Source organism: Phyllostomus discolor, chromosome 14, assembly GCF_004126475.2.
Source record: "Phyllostomus discolor isolate MPI-MPIP mPhyDis1 chromosome 14, mPhyDis1.pri.v3, whole genome shotgun sequence".
In the NCBI taxonomy this organism is placed as follows: Eukaryota; Metazoa; Chordata; class Mammalia; order Chiroptera; family Phyllostomidae; genus Phyllostomus; species Phyllostomus discolor.
In genome coordinates this window covers 32,843,701-32,861,911 of record NC_040916.2, presented here as the reverse complement: position 1 = coordinate 32,861,911, position 18,211 = coordinate 32,843,701, and the positions used below count along the sequence as shown (strand labels likewise).

At 43.5% G+C, this 18,211-nt stretch overlaps 1 protein-coding gene across 3 annotated transcripts in view; it reads left to right on the top strand.

The window, feature by feature from the left end:
• The window catches only part of COL11A1 (collagen type XI alpha 1 chain), a 164,591-nt gene that overhangs the window by 125,256 nt on the left and 21,124 nt on the right, over positions 1-18,211 (top strand). For all 3 annotated transcript variants that reach the window (XM_028502638.2, XM_028502637.2, XM_036015040.1), the window contains 8 exons: positions 825-878; positions 2,452-2,505; positions 3,802-3,855; positions 8,832-8,885; positions 9,909-10,016; positions 12,230-12,283; positions 12,911-12,964; positions 13,987-14,040. In XM_028502638.2, coding sequence (XP_028358439.1) covers positions 825-878; positions 2,452-2,505; positions 3,802-3,855; positions 8,832-8,885; positions 9,909-10,016; positions 12,230-12,283; positions 12,911-12,964; positions 13,987-14,040 — 486 coding nt within the window. The remainder of the gene's footprint in view (positions 1-824; positions 879-2,451; positions 2,506-3,801; positions 3,856-8,831; positions 8,886-9,908; positions 10,017-12,229; positions 12,284-12,910; positions 12,965-13,986; positions 14,041-18,211) is intronic.

Sequence of the window (18,211 nt, the reverse complement as noted above, 5' to 3'; positions counted from 1 at the left end):
TATTTACAGTTAAATTTATATAGTGCATATTCATTTTTTTATATTTTACTACTCATACACATTCATATTTAGAGAATTAGTATTACATTAATAATCTTATAATATCCCATGAGTTTACATAACCAAATTGATTTTGCTGTGTTTTCTGTGATTAAACATTTGGAATAATTGAGAATGTTAACTATCATAGGGTTACAAGCACATCTTATGGCATGTAGCTTTTTCCGTTGATTTATTTCCTTAGCATTCAATCATTCATTTGTTAAGTCAACATTTTATTGCAATCCGAGTTTTTGACTGGCCCTCTAGTTGCTAGAGGTTAAAAAAAGAAAAATTGACCCCTACACGCCACAGCCCCAAAGTGGCTTATGATGGTAAGTGTGCAACCAGTGGCCAAATCGTGTTTTAAAGCACAGTGTGCAGTTCCAACATGGAGGATGCGTTGTGATATGAAATAAGAAATATAAACACTTCTGCATGGGGGTGCTAGTTAGAAAGATCAGGAGAAAGTGGCATAATGTTCCCCTGAAGACACAGCCAGCTGAAATTTGAGTGCCACCTGCTCTGTGAGTTCTTTCACTGAAATCAAACAGCATCATATCATAAAAAGCACATTTTATTTGTAAATGTAGATGCAAAACTTTATCATCTGTAGCCAATACCTGCATTATATGTATTTTGACATGATAGTTTCTGAATCTTCATTTTTATGCTAATTTTTTAAAATGTCTTACTTAACCTTATATTTAATTTTTTATTCTGCATTAGAAATTGTGAAGTGTTTCTTTTTAAATGAATGAGTGACGTTTATTGTTTTTTCTCAGGGCCTGCCGGGCCCGCCTGGTGAGAAAGGTGAAAATGGGGATGTCGGCCCCATGGTAAGTTTGCACTTCTCAGTATTCGATAGGTATGATGACTTTTCACGTAATTAATATCTTTCTTCAGGCCGAGGAATGGGAACAAAGCAGTCGTAAAGCCTGAGACTTGTCCAGTTGCTGCCTCCCCTTCTCCCCACCCAGCCTGCCTCTGCGGCCGCTGGGTCTCCCGTCAGTGTGAATCTCTGTCTTTCCCTCTTTCTCACATTTGAGCGATGTCGAGCACACACACACGCATTCATTGGTTAATACGTTGTTATACGTTCTCCACTCCTGTGTCTGCGTGTTCCTGAGGAAGACAGAAACTGTCACACTTCAGCTATTTATTAGCCTTTAGCTCTGGACTCCCATGTGGAACAAGTAAAGAATAGACAGTAGTCACCCGGGACTGGAATAATTAGCGAATGTTAGTACAGTATTAAAAATTAATTGTGATTATAAATTAATTGAATAAGGAATTCAATCTTAATTAGAACACTGCGACAGGATTTCCATTGATTGATTCTGGCTTTCTGCTCTAATAGTTCACCTGAAAATGCAAAATACATATACTTGTTTATTAAGCACTATATTGGGTAAAACAACAATTAGGTAAGGTCATTGAAATTAATAATGAAATATAATGAGTACTTTCTGATTGCTCCTTTCTCTCAGTAAACATTGGCCCAGTTTTTATTTCCTCGAAATCCGTGTTTGATCATTTTACACTTGGGTGTTCAATTTTATTTTCTTCAAGTAAGAAGTGATTTTTATCATCACAGTAAATTTAAAAGCAGGGCACATGCACCTTGCTGATTCAAATAGCCGATTAGCACTCCAGGCAGCACCAGACTCAGGGCAGGCGTGGCTGCCGTGGCGTGGCTGCCGTGGGTCCGAGTACGACACAGTCTCCTGACCCACGGTAACAGAGAGTAGTCCACACGCTTTCCAACCTTGACATTAAAATAAACTGTGACCTTTAAAAAATTACGAATGCCCTGGTGTTCACTACAGACTACTTGTAAGCGTGAGATACCAGGTTCTGGCTGTCAGGATTTTATAAAAAATGTCCAAGGTCACTTCAGTGCCCAAGGAGGGGAGAGATCATCACTTTAGGAGACCACTAGATAGTTCATCTTATCTCACTTCTAACATATGGATCACAAAAACTAACAAAAAGTGTATACAAATTTTGAAATCCTCTATGAAATTAAGAATTCTAAATCCACTCAAGCACCGGTTCCTGTTTCAACTTTGTGTTCCTTTCATACACTGGCATCTAGCCCATCCCAGCATAAAGTATTTCCAGCTGCATTACAAGTTCATTAGACCAGATAGTAGCAGTGGACTTTTTAAACTCTTCATCAAAACTTTTTGCTGCAGTTTTCATTTCCCCGCAGCTCCGTGTGAGACACCCTTTGCTAATGTGGTGGGCCGTCCATCAAGGACAGACACCTCGGGGCCCCGTCGTGCGTCCCGTCTGCGATCTCGCAGGCTGGAGCTTCTCGGAGGGCGGAGGGCTCTCCATCACAAAACGGAAAGAGCAGCAAGGCACTTGAGCGCAGTCCTCATGAAGCTTCCCGTTTGTCTCCCGCAGGGTCCACCTGGTCCTCCAGGCCCAAGAGGTCCCCAGGGCCCCGGCGGAGCTGACGTAAGGACTGTGAAATGTGTTCCTTTTGCTGAAGCGATGTGTGGGGGTTGGTGCGGTTTAACGGCAGATGGTGTCTAAAGTACAAGGGAGATGATGACACTCTTCTCAGATGTTTCAGGGCACAGAGCTCAAGGACCCTCTACTTACTCCATGTCATTTTCCAGGAAAAGAAACAGGCTTTGTAGGGGGCTAATCACCACAAATAGGCAGTAGCTACAAAGTTCCCATTCCATATTTGTTGGTGAGTGGGAAATTCTGGCTCTGTTGTAATAACCACATTTGTTCAGTTCCGCATACAAAGACAGCGCCTTACGTAGGATACCTGTGGAGTAGTACCAAATTGTTTCACATTTAACCTTCTCGCTCACAATAGCCCGGAGAGATGGTTTGTAATTGGCTTCGATTGTGCTAACCCAGGCCTATATGCCAAACAGCCTCTATGTCAGCACCTGTAACCGGTGACTTTTATTTCAAAGCTTTTGCATTTTGTATTTTCACACTATAGAACAGGTTCGAGCAATGTATGCCTGACGATGTATCATGCATCTCTTACCAGATAAAATATTTCCTCTCAATTGTATAAACAGTCTCCCCGAGCTTAATAATTGACTCCCCGTTCCAGTGCAATAGGACTTCGAAATGTAAAGCTGTCTTTATCTTGTTGTTACCATTAATAAATTTATAGCTGTTGATGTAATCTCTCCTTCTGACCTCACCTTCTCACAAAGACTGAGACATTTTTTCTGGTCTTTATTGCTCTTCCGTTATGTCTGCTTTTAATTCTGGCAGACCCGAATGTGCTGGGAACAGGCATGCTGAAAAAGCGTTTAGGGTTTCATTACCCTCAAGTAATTTTAAGGTCGAGAGACGGTTTATAATGTTTTTTATTTTTGCCTGGATTTCAAAATCCCTAACCACATTTGTATTTTGACCTACTAGAAACATTTATAAAATCATCCTCTAAACAGGACATGTTTGGTGGTGGCAAGACTGAATTATGTTACGAGTGTCGACTGGCATGGCCAGAGTCAGAAAGTCTCCTGCCTTATCTTCAAAATGCTGGTGCAATAGATAAATCAGTCTAATGTTATGATGATATGATATGATATGATATTCATTCCTATTCTCCAGTAAATTTGACAACTCCATAAAGGGCATGATTTTGCCCCATCCTTCCCAGGACTTGGGATATGCTAGCATATATTTCTCCCTTCAAGAGCAACTAGACATATATTTATGAATTTCTTACATCATTCCACGAGTGAGAATAACTGCGTTCCTTTTCCCGTGCTGTAGGGACCGCAAGGGCCTCCGGGATCCATTGGCTCAGTTGGCGGAGTGGGCGATAAGGTAAGGAGCAGAATGACTTCAAGTCTGGAACGGCAAGGGCCGTGCACTCTGATCACAGTGGCTAATATTCCAGGGGCTCCCAGGGGTACTGTCTTTCCAAGTGTGTCACCCGTGGCCTTGTGAGTCACAGCTCATCCCGTCTGGGAGCTGAATATTTGAAGGTGCAATGATCTTGAGATAGCATGCTCTTGATGACCAGATGCCGTGCAGAGCAATGTTCATGGATTATTTTCTTTAATCAACACAAGCGCCCTGTGCTGATGGCATCATTCTTATCCCCATGTTGAAGCTAAGGGGGCTGGAGCTTGGGGCATTTCAGCCTCGAATTCCAGTGTTGTCTTTAAAAAGCGACTAAGTCGGGCTCCAGGTTCTGCGACCCGTTTGTGCCTGACTAGACTGTGTCTGTAACAACACTCATTATGAAAAGAAGAGAGGTCCGCTGATGTAAGGGACTTAAGAGGGAAAAAAAGAATCCTTCCAACTACAAGGGAATGAATCATTCACTTTGTCACATTCGGAGTTCTATTTTCATCGCCAGCGCTGTGACCTGTCTCGGGCACTTTTCAAAGTAGCTGGCGTGTGCCATAACATCTGGGCTCCGAATAGCTTCCTGTCCTCGTGAGCATGATTACATTTAAAATATCTCTGCTTCCTTTTTATGAAAATGTCAAAACGATTCTCCAATTTGTTATTTACATATTCATGCTCATTTCTTAATAGAATTTTGAAGAAATTGACAACAGTTTTGCTTTCTTTAAAAATAGAATATTTGCTAGCTTTGAGGATCAAAAATGAAATTTTATACCATGAAAACTTATGCAGTGGAAACAATAGAAGTTTCTTGAGTTTTCTAGTTATTTCTTGAGTCTGTAAAAAGTATAGACATCCTAATTGTAAAAGTTCTGTTGATTGGCCTCAAAAATTTTGGCCATGTCATATCTTGTATTTAAATTCACTCATTTTATTTCTTAAAAGATTTTATTTATTTATTTTTAGAGAGGGAAGGGAGGGAGGGAGAGAGAGAGAGAAAAACATCAATGTGCGGTTGCTGGGGGTCATGGCCTGCAACCTAGGCATGTATCCTGACTGGGAATCAAACCTGTGACATTTTGGTTCGCAGACCGAGCTCAATCCACTGAGCTATGCCAGCCAGGAAAATTCACTTATATTAATAAAAAATGTATCCTTCAGAAAAGCAATGCAACAAGATTAGAATATAGTATTTAGATGTTTATTCCTGCCCAACACCCACCCACATGCTAGTATTTTGAATGTAATTAATCCAGTATGATTATTCAAACCGTTTCTTAATGAGTACCTTTGAAACATTTTAAAGTCATTATCCGATTCTTCCTGCGTAGAGAGTCTGGTCTTTTGATGGACTGTCTCTTTGTGTATACTTCTAAATTTGAAGTTTCACGTTGCGAGGGTGCAGGGGAGCTGGGGGTGGAATGGAAAAATCGTGATGCATGAGTTCACGGGTCACAGGAACAAAGGCGGCGGAGAACACGGGCCCCGAGGGTGTGACTGTGTCAGACAGACCAGGGCACGACGCAGCTCCTCCCCCTCCGACCCTTCGCGTCGCCCCCCTGTGGCTCTGACGCTGACTGCTGGCGAGTGGCGAACTCGAGTCTCCGCTTTTGGTTCTGCCCGCGCGGCAACTTCTAGAACCGTGGCGCAGCCTTTTCAGCCGCTCCGCTTGTTGCCTACAGCTTTGGGGCGCAGCGGGAACCGTTGTAAGCAGTTCGGTTGCATCTTTTACGGTTTTTCTTCTGGGTGAGTCTCAGATGAACACGGAAGCCAGATGCTTGGAGTTTTGGGAACTCCCATCCCGCGCTGCTTCTGTTTGCCTGAAGCCTGCTAGGAACCTTGCCCGCTCGAGAGAAACACTCACACGGTGTTGATACCACTTCTTACAATTAAAACGTCAGCTGACTCTAAATGTCTTACCATAAAATAAAGTTTTCATTTTTCTCTATTCCAAACGTTTTTTTAAAAAGATTTTATTTATTTATTTATTTATTTATTTATTTATTTTAGAGAGGGAAGGGAGGGAGATAGAGAGAGAGAGATCAATGTGCGGTTGCTGGAGGTTATGGCCGGCAACCCAGGCATGTACCCTGGCTGGGAATCGAACCTGCAACACTTTGGTTTGCAGCCTGAGCTCAATCCACTGAGCTACGCCAGCCAGGGCCAAACATTTTTTTTTTCTATGTGACAGGAAGATAGAAATGAGACTTCAATTTTTTCCTCTTCAGCGTCTGGGTAATACAATTTGCTGTAGATTACAGGTCACTGATACCGGCTTTGATTCTGGCTGAACGCTTCCCCATTTCCATGTTAAAATTTATTTCCAGTCACTAATTCAGTGGGGGAAAAAGGAAAGAAAAGCACATCCTTTAGTCACGCTGCATTTTGCTTAAATATGTTCAACCTGCTTTCCGTAGAATATAGATTTGCTGCAGATGGGTTCTGCACTGCAACGGTTTCCTCAAAGCAGAGATATATATATCAGAACAGTGCCTTGAGATGTCACGCATGTTTCATGACTTTTGGCATACAGAATAATCTGCCATCCCTTCTGGAGGGAGCCGTGCCCTGAGCAAGGGTGTTACAGAATGGTGGAAAACAATTGCGGGATCAGTAGTAATACTTTAGTGTTTATGATGTAACCATATGGAATAATCGTATATCAATTACTATTTGCATAACGTTAATTTCTTCCTAAGCAATTGCCATTTATATTGTGTACACTCGACTCTAATATACAAAAGGTAATTTTTTTTAAAGATTTTATTTATTTATTTTTAGAGAGGGAAGGGAGGGAGGGAGGGAGAGATAAAGAGACAGAGAGAGAGAGAAAGATCAATGTGTGGTTGCTGGGGGTTACGGCCTGCAACCCAGGAATGTACCCTGGCTGGGAATCGAACCTGGGACACTTTGGTTCCCAGCCCGCGCTCAATCCACTGAGCTACGCCAGCCAGGTACAAAAGGTAATTTTCATATGGATTTTGGACAAATGAACACGGATGCGTTGTTCCCAAAATGGAGAGATTTTGCACTAAAAACTTGTCTTTGAATTTTGGCAATTATTCAAGCCCTTCTCTTTACTACCTATCATTTCCCTCCTTTGAAAATATGGAAATAACCCTTAAGAGTCAACTTCAGTTTATCTTCAGAGTGGTCAAAGATTAAAACAGAACGACAGAGTACACAGAGGGTGAATAAAAAAATGGTCATTTCCCTGCCTGTTCCACCTTGGGAACAGTCTGGGATTTCACCATGTGGTGCCAAGGAATATGTTTTGGGCCTGGCCAGCAGATTTCCTGCGCTATAATTGACCAATAAAAATTATATATATTTAGGGTGTCCAACGTGGTGTTCTGGTCCATGTATGCTTTGTGAAATAATCCCCACACTCGGGCCAGTTACCTTACTCATCACCTCACCTGGCTATCTGTGTGTGTGCGGTAAGAATACTTAGGATCTGCTCTCCCAGCAAATCCTAGCATGCAATACAGTACTGTGAAATAGCATCATTATATATAGTGTACATTAGATCTTAGGAGTTTACTCATCTTGGGTATCTGAACATTTGTACCCTTTGACCTACATCTCCCTATGTCCCCCAACCCCCATCCCCGGTGACCACCACTTTACTGTGCTTGTATGAGTTTGGCTATTTTAAATTTCACACCTAATGAGACCCAACAGTATACAGTACATATTCCGTATATACAGCATTTGATGTGCCCATTTTACAGGTGCTTTGAGTGGAAAACTCAGATTTATTTTAAAGGTATGAAAAGTGATATAAAATATCATGTATCTCATACTCATAAATAATATAAATGCAATGTTACTAAAATAAATATTACTTGTAAGATTTATCCAAAAAATGGAAAAATTTGCTGCTCATCTAGAGAAGAAAGTAATTTTTACACAATAGTACTCATAAATTCCTAGAAAGGGCTTGGTATTTTCCACCCTTACACAGTTAATTCACAATGTTAAAATATGTGCATGTTTTCGTAGAGTAAGGAATTATGTACATAAGTCAGCCTCTCCCTGGAATCGTGTTTATATTTAACATAATACATTTCAAACCAATTAGTGTGCAATGGAAATATTTGGGCGAGTGGAGTTAAAGTTAAAGAACATTTAGGCCTCACATTTTAAAACACGTAGAAAAATTTCCAGTCCAGAGTTTCCAGGACCACCGGTTTGGTGTGGAAACGTGGTCCCCGGATGTGCTGATGTGTTACGTCATTGGATGATTGATTACTCAGATAGAATATTTGCCTGCGTTTCTGAGTGCGAAGAGTTAGTTGCAGACTTTCATCACTAAAACCCACTCATCTAGGAGGTTTATTTATAAGTCTGCTAAGAAGAAAAGAGCCATCCAAATGTGTAATGCGTCTATCCTCAAAAGAAGCAGGTTTAATTAGTGCCTGTGGACCTTTAAGTATCTTATAAATACATTCCCTTTCGATGTTCTTTAGACCTCTACTAAATATATCTTACAAGAGTATCAAAATGCTGCCAAATTGTTTGCTTCATCATTAAAGTGCAAACAAATCGAATTCATATGTTGGAATACAAATAACCAAAATTGTCTGATCCATAAACCTAACTCTAGCAGCATGGATACTAATGCAGCACAAACATATACACAGCGTGTGAGGCACCAGCCGCTGCCTGTCGTGTGTGGTTGGGTGGTGACCCAGGTGAACGCTCTGGCTGGTAGCCCACTGATTGGCGTTGTAGCATCAGCTGGTCTGTCTCCTCACCTGAGAAACGAAAGTCGCTAATAGGAAAAGTTCCGTCGTCTTCATCAAGTTTTTCACTGCCTTTTGCAGAACACAGTACTTAAAGGGCTACTCTGAAATGTCATGGCCATCGATGAAGGCAGTCTGACAAATGTAACCCATCATTTCTGTGTCCTGACTGATGCCCGTTTGATCTCTTCCCCGCAGGGTGAACCTGGGGAAGCAGGGAACCCGGGGCCGCCCGGGGAAGCCGGCCCAGGGGTAAGCACGGCCTCGCCATCCCGTCTCCGTGGGTGTTCAGCAGTTCCCTCCAGAGCATTGGACACAATTCACCGTTTGCCTTTCCTTCCCATTAAGAATAATCACAAATGCAGAGCATTTTTTTGTTCAAGAATTTTCATAACCTCTGCATATTTTCATTAATGTAGAAATTGCAAAAATCTCAGCAGCATAAATTAGAGCACTCAAACTGAAGCTGGTGGATTGTCCACAAAATAAATAAATGAACCAACGCTGCCACATCAAAGATTTTTGTGTGTTAGGATTGTATTGCCCTAATTCCAATCATTTGAAACTGGGAGTGAACTTGACCCTGGGGAGGAAACCTGTGGAAATGTCTGGAGACATTTTTGGCTGCTGCACCTGAAGGCAGGGAAGCGTCTGGTGTCTAATCAGCAGAGACCGGGGTGCTGGTGTGCAGCTTGCCCTTCACAGGACAGCCCCCTGCCAAAAGCATGGGCTGAACCAACACGCCGAGGTTAAGAAACTCTGATTTACATAAATATACAAAGTCTGTATCGGCTATTCTCAAGCAAGAGGAAAGCAAGAACCTTGGAGAAATCATGCAGTTCCTTGAGCGACTGGACTAGATGATCCTCTTCAGCTCTGACTGCCCATAAAAGCTAACACCTGTGTTACTACTGCCTCTTGGGTCGTCACGAGTACATTTCTCACTTTGTATTCTTTCTCATCTGATAGTAAAAGGGGATCCAGTTTCCCCTAGAAAGCAGAGGAAACTGAATACCTTGTCCAGGAAGCCCAGCAAGAAAGTGAAAGCTGGGATTTACATGCAAATCTGTGTAACTCAAAGCCCACGTTCTTTCCATCCGTCAGTGATGAGGCTGGATGGTCTTCGATTTCCTTGAATAACCAAAATCCCATGCCCGTCATGAACAATGTGTGGCTTACAACTAAAAATACCTGAAAATTGGAAAGAGAAAAAAAAGAAAAAGAAATTCTGATTTATGGCATGTACGTTAATCATTCTTGTTCCTGGCCGTGCAGGGACCCAAAGGAGAAAGAGGAGAGAAGGGCGAAGCCGGGCCCCCAGGCGCTGCCGGACCCCCCGGTGGCAAGGGACCACCAGGTGACGATGGCCCTAAGGGCAACCCGGTGAGTGAGCTTGGTCCCTTAGAAGTGGCATCCAGGTCAAAGCCACTGTGGAGCCTTTGTAGGAAGATGAGAAATCATGAGACTCGGGCCCACAGCTGGGGAAGTGGACCTCGCACCATTCCCTATAGTCAGAAACGTTCTCCATTGACTTAAAATTTTCCCTATAAATATATTAATTTATTTCGAAAACATTTTTTTAAATTTTTAAAATATATTTTATTGATTATGCTATTACAATTGTCCCATTTTTTTCTTCCCTTTGTTCCCCTCCACCTTGCACACCCCTCCCACCAGCATTTCCCCACCTTAGGTCATGCTCATGGGTCGTACATATAAGTTCTTTGGTTTCTCCATTTCCCACCCTCCCCCTGTCTATTTTCTACCTACCATTTATGCTTCTTATTCCCTGTGCCTTTTCCCCCTCTCTCCCCCTCCCCTTCCCCACTGATAACCCTCCATGTGATTTCCATTTCTGTGATTCTGTTCTAGATCTAGTTGTTTGTTTAGTTTGTTTTTGTTTTTGTTTTGGTCTTTTTAGGTTCGGTTGTTGATAGTTTCGAGTTTGTTGTCATTTTACTGTTTGTACTTTTGATCTTCTTTTTCTTAGATAGATCTCCTTTAACATTTCATAGAATAAGAGCTTAGTGCTGATGAAATCCTCTAATTGATTTCATCTGGGGAGCGCTTTGTCTGCCCTTCCATTTTAAATGAGAGCTTTGCTGGATAGAGTCATCTAGGTTGTAGGTCCTTGCCTTTCATGACTTCAAACACTTCTTTCTGGCACCTTCTTGTCTGCAAGGTTTCTTTTGAGAAATCAGCTGATGGTCTTATGGAAACTCCTTTGGAGGTAACTGTTTCCTTTTCTCTTGCTGCTTTTAAGATTCTCTCCTTGTCTTTAATCTTGGGTAATGTAATTATGATGTGCCTTGGTGTGTGCTTCCTTGGGTCCAACTTCTTTGAGACTCTCTGAGTTTCCTGGACTTCCTGGAAGTCTATTTCCTTTGCCAGATTGGGGAAGTTCTCCTTCATTATTTGTTCAAAAGCGTTTTCAATTTCTTGTCCTTCCTTTTCTTCTTCTGGCACCCCTATGATTCAGATGCTGGAACATTTAAAGTTGTCTCAGAGGTTCCTGAGCCTCTCCTTATTTTTTGAATTCTTGTTTCTTCATTCTGTTCTGGTTGAATGTTTATTTCTTCCTTCTGATCCAAACTGTTGATTTGAATCCGCATTTCTTTCCCTTCACTGTTGGTTCTCTGTACACTTTCCTTTATTTCACTTTTCATAGCCTTCAATTTTTCCTCTGTTTTATAACCATACCCAGCCATTTCTGTGAGCATCCTGATTACCAGTGTTTTGAACTGTGCATCTGATAGGTTGGCTCTCTCTTTGTCGTTTAGTTGTATTTTTCCTGGAGCTTATATATGTTCTTCCATTTGGGCTTTTTTTTTGTCTTGGCAGTTACGTAATAACTGCCAAGGTATTCACCAGATTGGGGCAACCCACATGGCTGCATTGTAAACAATGCCTCTTGCTTAGCTCTCTGCTGGCTTTCTGTCACTTCCTCTGCTACCCACAAGCAAATTGGGCCCTTCTGGTGCTGATTCCCAGGTGGGTGGGTTTGTGTACGTTCTAGGACCCTGTGGGTCTCTCCACAAACTCTTCTGTGAGGCTGGGAGTTTCTCCTGCCGCCGCAACCCTCACAGGTGTTTTCAGTTAGAGGTGAGGCTTTATTTACCCTCGCTGGGACCCTGGGTTGCAGGGTCTGTCTCACTCCCCATTTGTTCCTCCTGGTTTATCTGCACTCGAATATGGGACTGCCGGTCCACCAGCTACCACCTTGCCAAGAGTCCGCTCCACCCGGGCTGCCTGTCTCCTGCCCTGCTACCTGTCTGGATGAATGTTTCTTCTTGAGCTCCTTGGTTGTCGGACTTCCAAGCAGTTCAATTTTCTGGCAGTTCTGTTTGTTTTTGTTTTTAAATTTGTTGTTGTCCTTCTTTTGGTTGTGCGAGGAGGCACAGTATGGAGGTAGTGTATCTACCTATGGCTCCATCTTGGCTGGAAGTCTCTCTGACTTCATTTTTAAATTCCCAACAGAGGGAGGGAAATAGTCTCATATGGTTACACCATGACTTTTACCGCTGAAACTCAGAATATCATGACTTCACAAAAATCGTTTTCCATTTATCCCCTTTCTTTTAAAACCCTTATTCTAGGGTCCTGTTGGCTTTCCTGGAGACCCCGGGCCTCCGGGGGAACCTGGCCCTTCGGTAAGTACCAGGGAAAAATAGGGGGATTTTTGGGGTGAGGATGTTGCCCGTGTCTCTGTTGTTAATATCTAAAGACAATTTGAATCATTTAAGTGAAGCTCCAAAAATAGGAAGAAAAAGAAAACATGAACTGCAGTCACTACAACGAAACCCATGTAGCTGGAGGTTATTGACCTGGGGTGTGTGATTATTTTCATCTGGGTTCGTTTCCGAGACTTGGTTGAATTGTGCAAATATCTCAGTAGCAGCATCACCACTAGTTCGAAGGTGTAGAACTTTTGCTTTTATCGGACTCTCTCCTGTAACGCAAATCCCATCTCAAACCGCACCGTAAGTGTTCCTGGTGCCAGGATACACTCGAGGTGGACACTAATTACACTTTTTTGTTTCTTGTAATTAAGAACTTACTGTACTTTAAATTTGATGTTGTAGAAATTTCACAAACATGTATGGGAAAAGTGAGAGCTACCACAGGCCTTCAAAGAAAAACAGAAAGACTATATTACTTTAATTGTCCGCCTGGTAATAACTTATCTCCAGGACTACCATAGTGTATTGGACCCTCTTCTCTGATAAGGGTGAATTAACAGTGAGAAACACTGGGTCCGTCTTCTGTTCCTGTTACAGGGTCAAGATGGCATTGGCGGTGACAAGGGTGAAGATGGAGACCCCGGTCAGCCGGTAGGCAGCACGTGCTCCTTTGATTTCATCTTTACATCATCTTAGACATTTAAGAAAATCAGAATAATTAGCCTTTCAGAAGCATAGCTACCTGTGCAATGATTTTTCTGAGACAATCATCAGTTATATTAGAATGCCAGTTAAAAGTCAAACTTACGTGGAGTGTTTCTAACGATGTGATTTCAGAAACATAAGCAAAGCTTTCATAACTAAAAAAAATAGTCACATCGTACTAATGCTTTTGTCAGACTCTCTCAAATTCAACTGTCTGTGTTAATACAAAATTATTCTAACGTCACAAATAAGACTGACAGCCAGGTTAGCAGCCTATCATCAACATGGATTACTCCAGTTACTAACCTAAGGGAACTCAGCATATTTTTTTTTTATTTGGTAACAACAAAGTCCCGGGCTCTTGGCCACAGGTGGCCGTTCAGGGAGGGGACCAACTTGAGCAGGAGCCAAAGACAGACACCTCCCCCTGACATAACTTTTTGTCTGGCATGATCCCCGCGGGCATCTGCCGTCAGAGACACGAGCTTATTCTGTGCAGAGAAGATTGTGGGTCATGTCCCCGCGTGTTCATCCTCCTGGACGTAAAGATGCTAGCGCGGTGCGGGAAGGGATTGCTAGTAATTGTTTTATGGTTTCGCGAATGCGTGGGCTAGGAGTAGAATTATTAACTGTATGACTCTCTAATCCGTATGTCTATTGGATGCTTGTCAGCTATAAATTAGCACTTTTTAAAAGAACATAGTTGGTTTTTTTTTTAATTCACCTTCTTCCAGCTAGGAGGAAGTGTGGTATGTACCACACTTAATATGAATGTACCAGCTCTAAACAGATCCCGACAGGAAGGTTAGGGAGCTGACACAGGAGCTGACACACGGCCGAGATTTCCCAGGAGAGACAGAGAAAGGAGTGGGGGGTGAAGAAGGAGGTTTCAGCCCCGACTTGGAAAAAGGCTGCGTGGGCCCTGAAGCAACGCTCCGTGGATTCACTGTGTTTCATCCATGTTGCAGGGTCCTCCTGGCCCGTCTGGTGAGGCCGGCCCACCAGGGCCTCCTGGAAAAAGGGTAAGCTTTTAAAATTCTTTATCTGAAACACCCACTCCCTACCCACTGTGCGTGTGAATTCATGTAACATAGTTGAGTGGCAGGCAGCCCTTGATAAGGACGCTAAAAAACGAGTCCTGGAGAACAGGGTGATTTCTTAAATGTGTCAATAGACTTGTTAAAATACCTGGCACTTCAACTGACAGGCTTAGTCTGTCCCAGTGAAAAGCAGTTGCCACGGCCCTGCGCTTCGGTCTCCCCTCTGCACAGATGCTGTAGGCCGTTGGAGACTCTGAGGGGACCCTGAACTTCAGCTCCTGATGCATTACGGACAGGTGGAATGTCACAAGTCCAGTGCTGCCTAAAAACGCTATAAAACAGAACGAGCTCAGGAGCCGTCCGCATAGAGCATTCGATTCACACTGGGAAACGTCTCTGCTTTGGGAGCCATGGCAGGATTTCAACAAAAGGCTGCAGTAAAATAGAAATACATGGGCCTTGTCCAAGCTATTGGCTACAGCAGACACTAGGAGATTGACTGCGCTGTCTTTTTCTCATCGTGGTACTGTCTCGGAATAGCTCAGTTTCCGCTGGCCTGCCTCTGGCAGCCCTTGCACGCCCGTGCGGAGTGCTCCGCCGTTCCTGCTGGAGTGAGGCTCCCACCTGCCCGTGCACACGTGCGCCAAATGCCGAACCAGCTTTCTGCAGTAGCCCAAAGGGACAGAGCAGGCCGGCCACGGTGCATCTCTAGTGGTAGCTTTAACTGAGGGGCATTTTCACATTACACGTGTGCATATGCAGAGCGCGTGAACAGGGTTTAACGTGGACTCTCAGCAGTACAAATTGGAGTCAATGTTCATGAACATTTCTCTGTGACAGAAATGGGCGTAGTTTATAGGAAATATCTTCTCTAAATACAATTTCCTCTTCATGGACCAAGTGCCCCTTTTACCTTCCTCTTCCTCCTCCTCTGACTCCTCCTCCTTATCATTCTTATCATTTTATTTTGTTTTCCTTTATGTTTTGTCGGCAGCACCAAATCATGGTCTCAGTAGGAGAAAAGAATGTAACCCAAAACAACCACTGGGCTGTGTTTCTTCAACGGGAACTGCAAAGCATGCCATAGTTCTTGAGACGTGCCGTCTCTGCTTGCCTGCGGCACGAGCGCCCTAAAACCTTTGCGGGGGGGGTGGGGGGTGGATGAGTGTCTGTTCTCTTACTGCAGACCTTTCCGAAGGAGGCGGGTTTGTCGAGCACCGGGAAGTTAGGACTAGTGCGGCAAGTCCTGCTGCGACTGCGTGAGTTAATTGAGAAGGAAGGACTCGGGGCCTCACACGTGCTGTCCACACGTGAGGCCGCTCTGCATGCCGGGTGAACAGAAGGCACCCTCGCCTACAGGGACACGGCGCAGAGGGGTGGCGTGCACTGGCACCGAGGGCCAGATTCGTGGCCATCCGGCCTCCTACGTCTCTGACGCAGGATTCAGTTGAATAGCATCCCCTTTGTGGAAACACCGAGAACATAACCCTGTGCTGTAATTATACTGTCCGATCTACGCACGTAGCATCTGGAGACAGGATTGCCTTTCGGTCTGTTCTCCTTTAGTCCGCTAGGACAGGAGACCTTAAATAAGCCTCGTACACATTCTGTGCACGTCAGCGTTTCTCCTGTCCTCCGGTGCCCCGCGTTGGAGGCCCAGAGGGGTAGACACACCTCCTTGCCAAAGCAGCAGCCACTAGAGGTAGCTTCCCAAGTATCATCGCGCTTGTCCACGAGTGAGTCTTACAAGTAAGCCTGCCTAGTAGAATATGGGTCAGAGTGTTGCCATGGTGGCGGTGCTGAGGAACAACGACATTCCCACAGTCATCGAACAAGCAGGGAAATCAAGGTGTCAGTGGTCGTACAGGGGCACCCTGGCACGCACTGTGACACTTGAGAGTAAATGTGCGTTTCCTTCAGGCTCCAGAAGACTCTGCAGTCGGTGTCCCCAAGTCGTGAAATGTTCATACTCAAGTTCTCATCACAGCTGTTTGGGAGCCGAGTTAGTTCCATGGATTTTACTGGGGGGGGAAAAATCTAGAGCTGACTAAAATAATTTAAACTTCGTGACCTTGAAGTGTACCTGTTACATTCCATCTTAAAGAGCCCAGCTCCTATAGCCAAAGGAAAGTTCACAAAAGAAATTAAAACAGTAACTGCTACTATTAATTGGCAGGTGTAGGTATATACTTTATACAGCCATGTATGCTGGGCAGCATGTACGTGCATATACACATATTTTTGCATGAACGGAATGGTCAGAGGCAACAGTTAGGGTAATGGTGCTGCCACTGAGATTCAGATCCGAAGTCGGGTGTTTAGGGAAGCCTTCCGTACCACCACGCTAGGTCAATGTAGCGATTTTGAACAACTGACTTCATCGGTGGGTATTTTACAGTGTACTGGATGTGTTCATTTCGATGTCTGCAGAACTAAACTTGTGGACTCCTTCGGGCAGGGGTGTCAAACTCATTTTCACCGGGGGCTACGTCAGCCTTGCGGTTGCTGGATGTAATGTTAGGACTGTATACATGTAACTGTTCCTTAACAGTTCATCAGGAGCTCGGCACTGCCACTGGGTAGAAACAAGGTGCCAGGCGGGATAAAACAAGGTGGGGGGCCGGATTCGGCCCACGGGCCTTGAGTTTGCCACCTGTGTCTTAGGATTTCACTTATATTTTATTGTTTCGTATTCCCTGTGCACAGCATATTTCTGACACACAAGGGAGTCATACATATTTGTTTCATGAATGGAAGAATGGGTAAATTCTAAAATAATATTGTAAAGTGTGAATAGTAGGGAGAGGATTAGGCTGTGTATGTTATTTCAAATAGATTTCTCATGGTGAGGAAAATTCCACCTAACAGTGACTGCTATGGGGAATTAACCAAGGCTTGTGTCTTAGGAGGAATTTCGCAGTCAGAACACCCTCTACTTCAAGACGTACCGCCAGCGGTTCCCTAGACGAAGTCCCTGTCCCTCTGTTTGCGCAGACGCAGGAGAAATAAATGGCAAAACATTTGCCCGTCGGCATGATTAGTTATTTTTTTTCCCCAAATGGAAACGACCTATTCTCCTACAAAAAGAGTGTTATCTATTTGCATTCTAGTTTTTCTTAAAGAGTGTGCACCATCTGGAAAAAATATATAAGGAATAGATGGAAATGGAATCAAATAAGATAAGAGAGAACAGCCACTTAGCACGTGCTTCTCCCGTGACCGGCCCCGGGCAGGCGGCAGAGGGAACCAGGCCTTCCGGGGCCCAGAAAACCTGCATCTGGGTCCCAGCCTCAGGGCTGTGTTGTGATGATGGTCTTGTGTTTACACTCTCAAGGCTCTTCAAACTCCGGTTTTCTTTTCTCCCTTGCGGTCAAAGCAATATTTTTGGTACATTTTTAGACAGCTGATAACTTGCTTTTTTTTAAAAAAGTCAGATCTTTATCAAGCTTCTGCGCTATAAAAGTTCAGGTATACACGCGCAGTCATTTGAGGTTAAGCCCTCGGGCCTGATGTCACCGGTTTAAGGGAAAATCTTCATGGAATAGGAGAAGCCCCTTATTTAGCGGAATCTCATAAATTCTATTCCTGCCGTACTATCTATTGTGGTTGTGTTACCCATTTTGCATAGGTTCACATTTTAAATGTCACACCAAAATGATTTACAAATCAGCATTTCAACACCAGGAAATATTTGAAGCTCACACTTCTACAGAGAATTCCCCTTGCATAGATGGCATGACGTTTAAAAGATGCACTTAAGTTTTAGTGTATATATTATTGTTTAGATGTTGCTGTGGGCTTGAGAGACTTCTTACAGAAATTATACCCTTTTTGAATCTCTGGGCTGAGACACAACGAGTGTCTAATGACATACAAAATGACAGAGATCAATACTGAGAAAAGAATTGCTAATGATATACAGCCTGGGAGGTTTACAGCTGCTCCTATGGGAAATAACACAATGATTAATAAAGAATAATAATAATAATAATAATAATAATACAAGAAGCAGCTATGTGTTTCACGTGCTCACAACCGTAGACCTTTTGCCCCTCCCTGCGGGTTCATTGACTCCCGGAGATGAATGAGCTCACGGGTCTCTCTGAATTTCATGAAGTGCTTGATCCTCATTTGAAACGTGGATTTAAAAGAC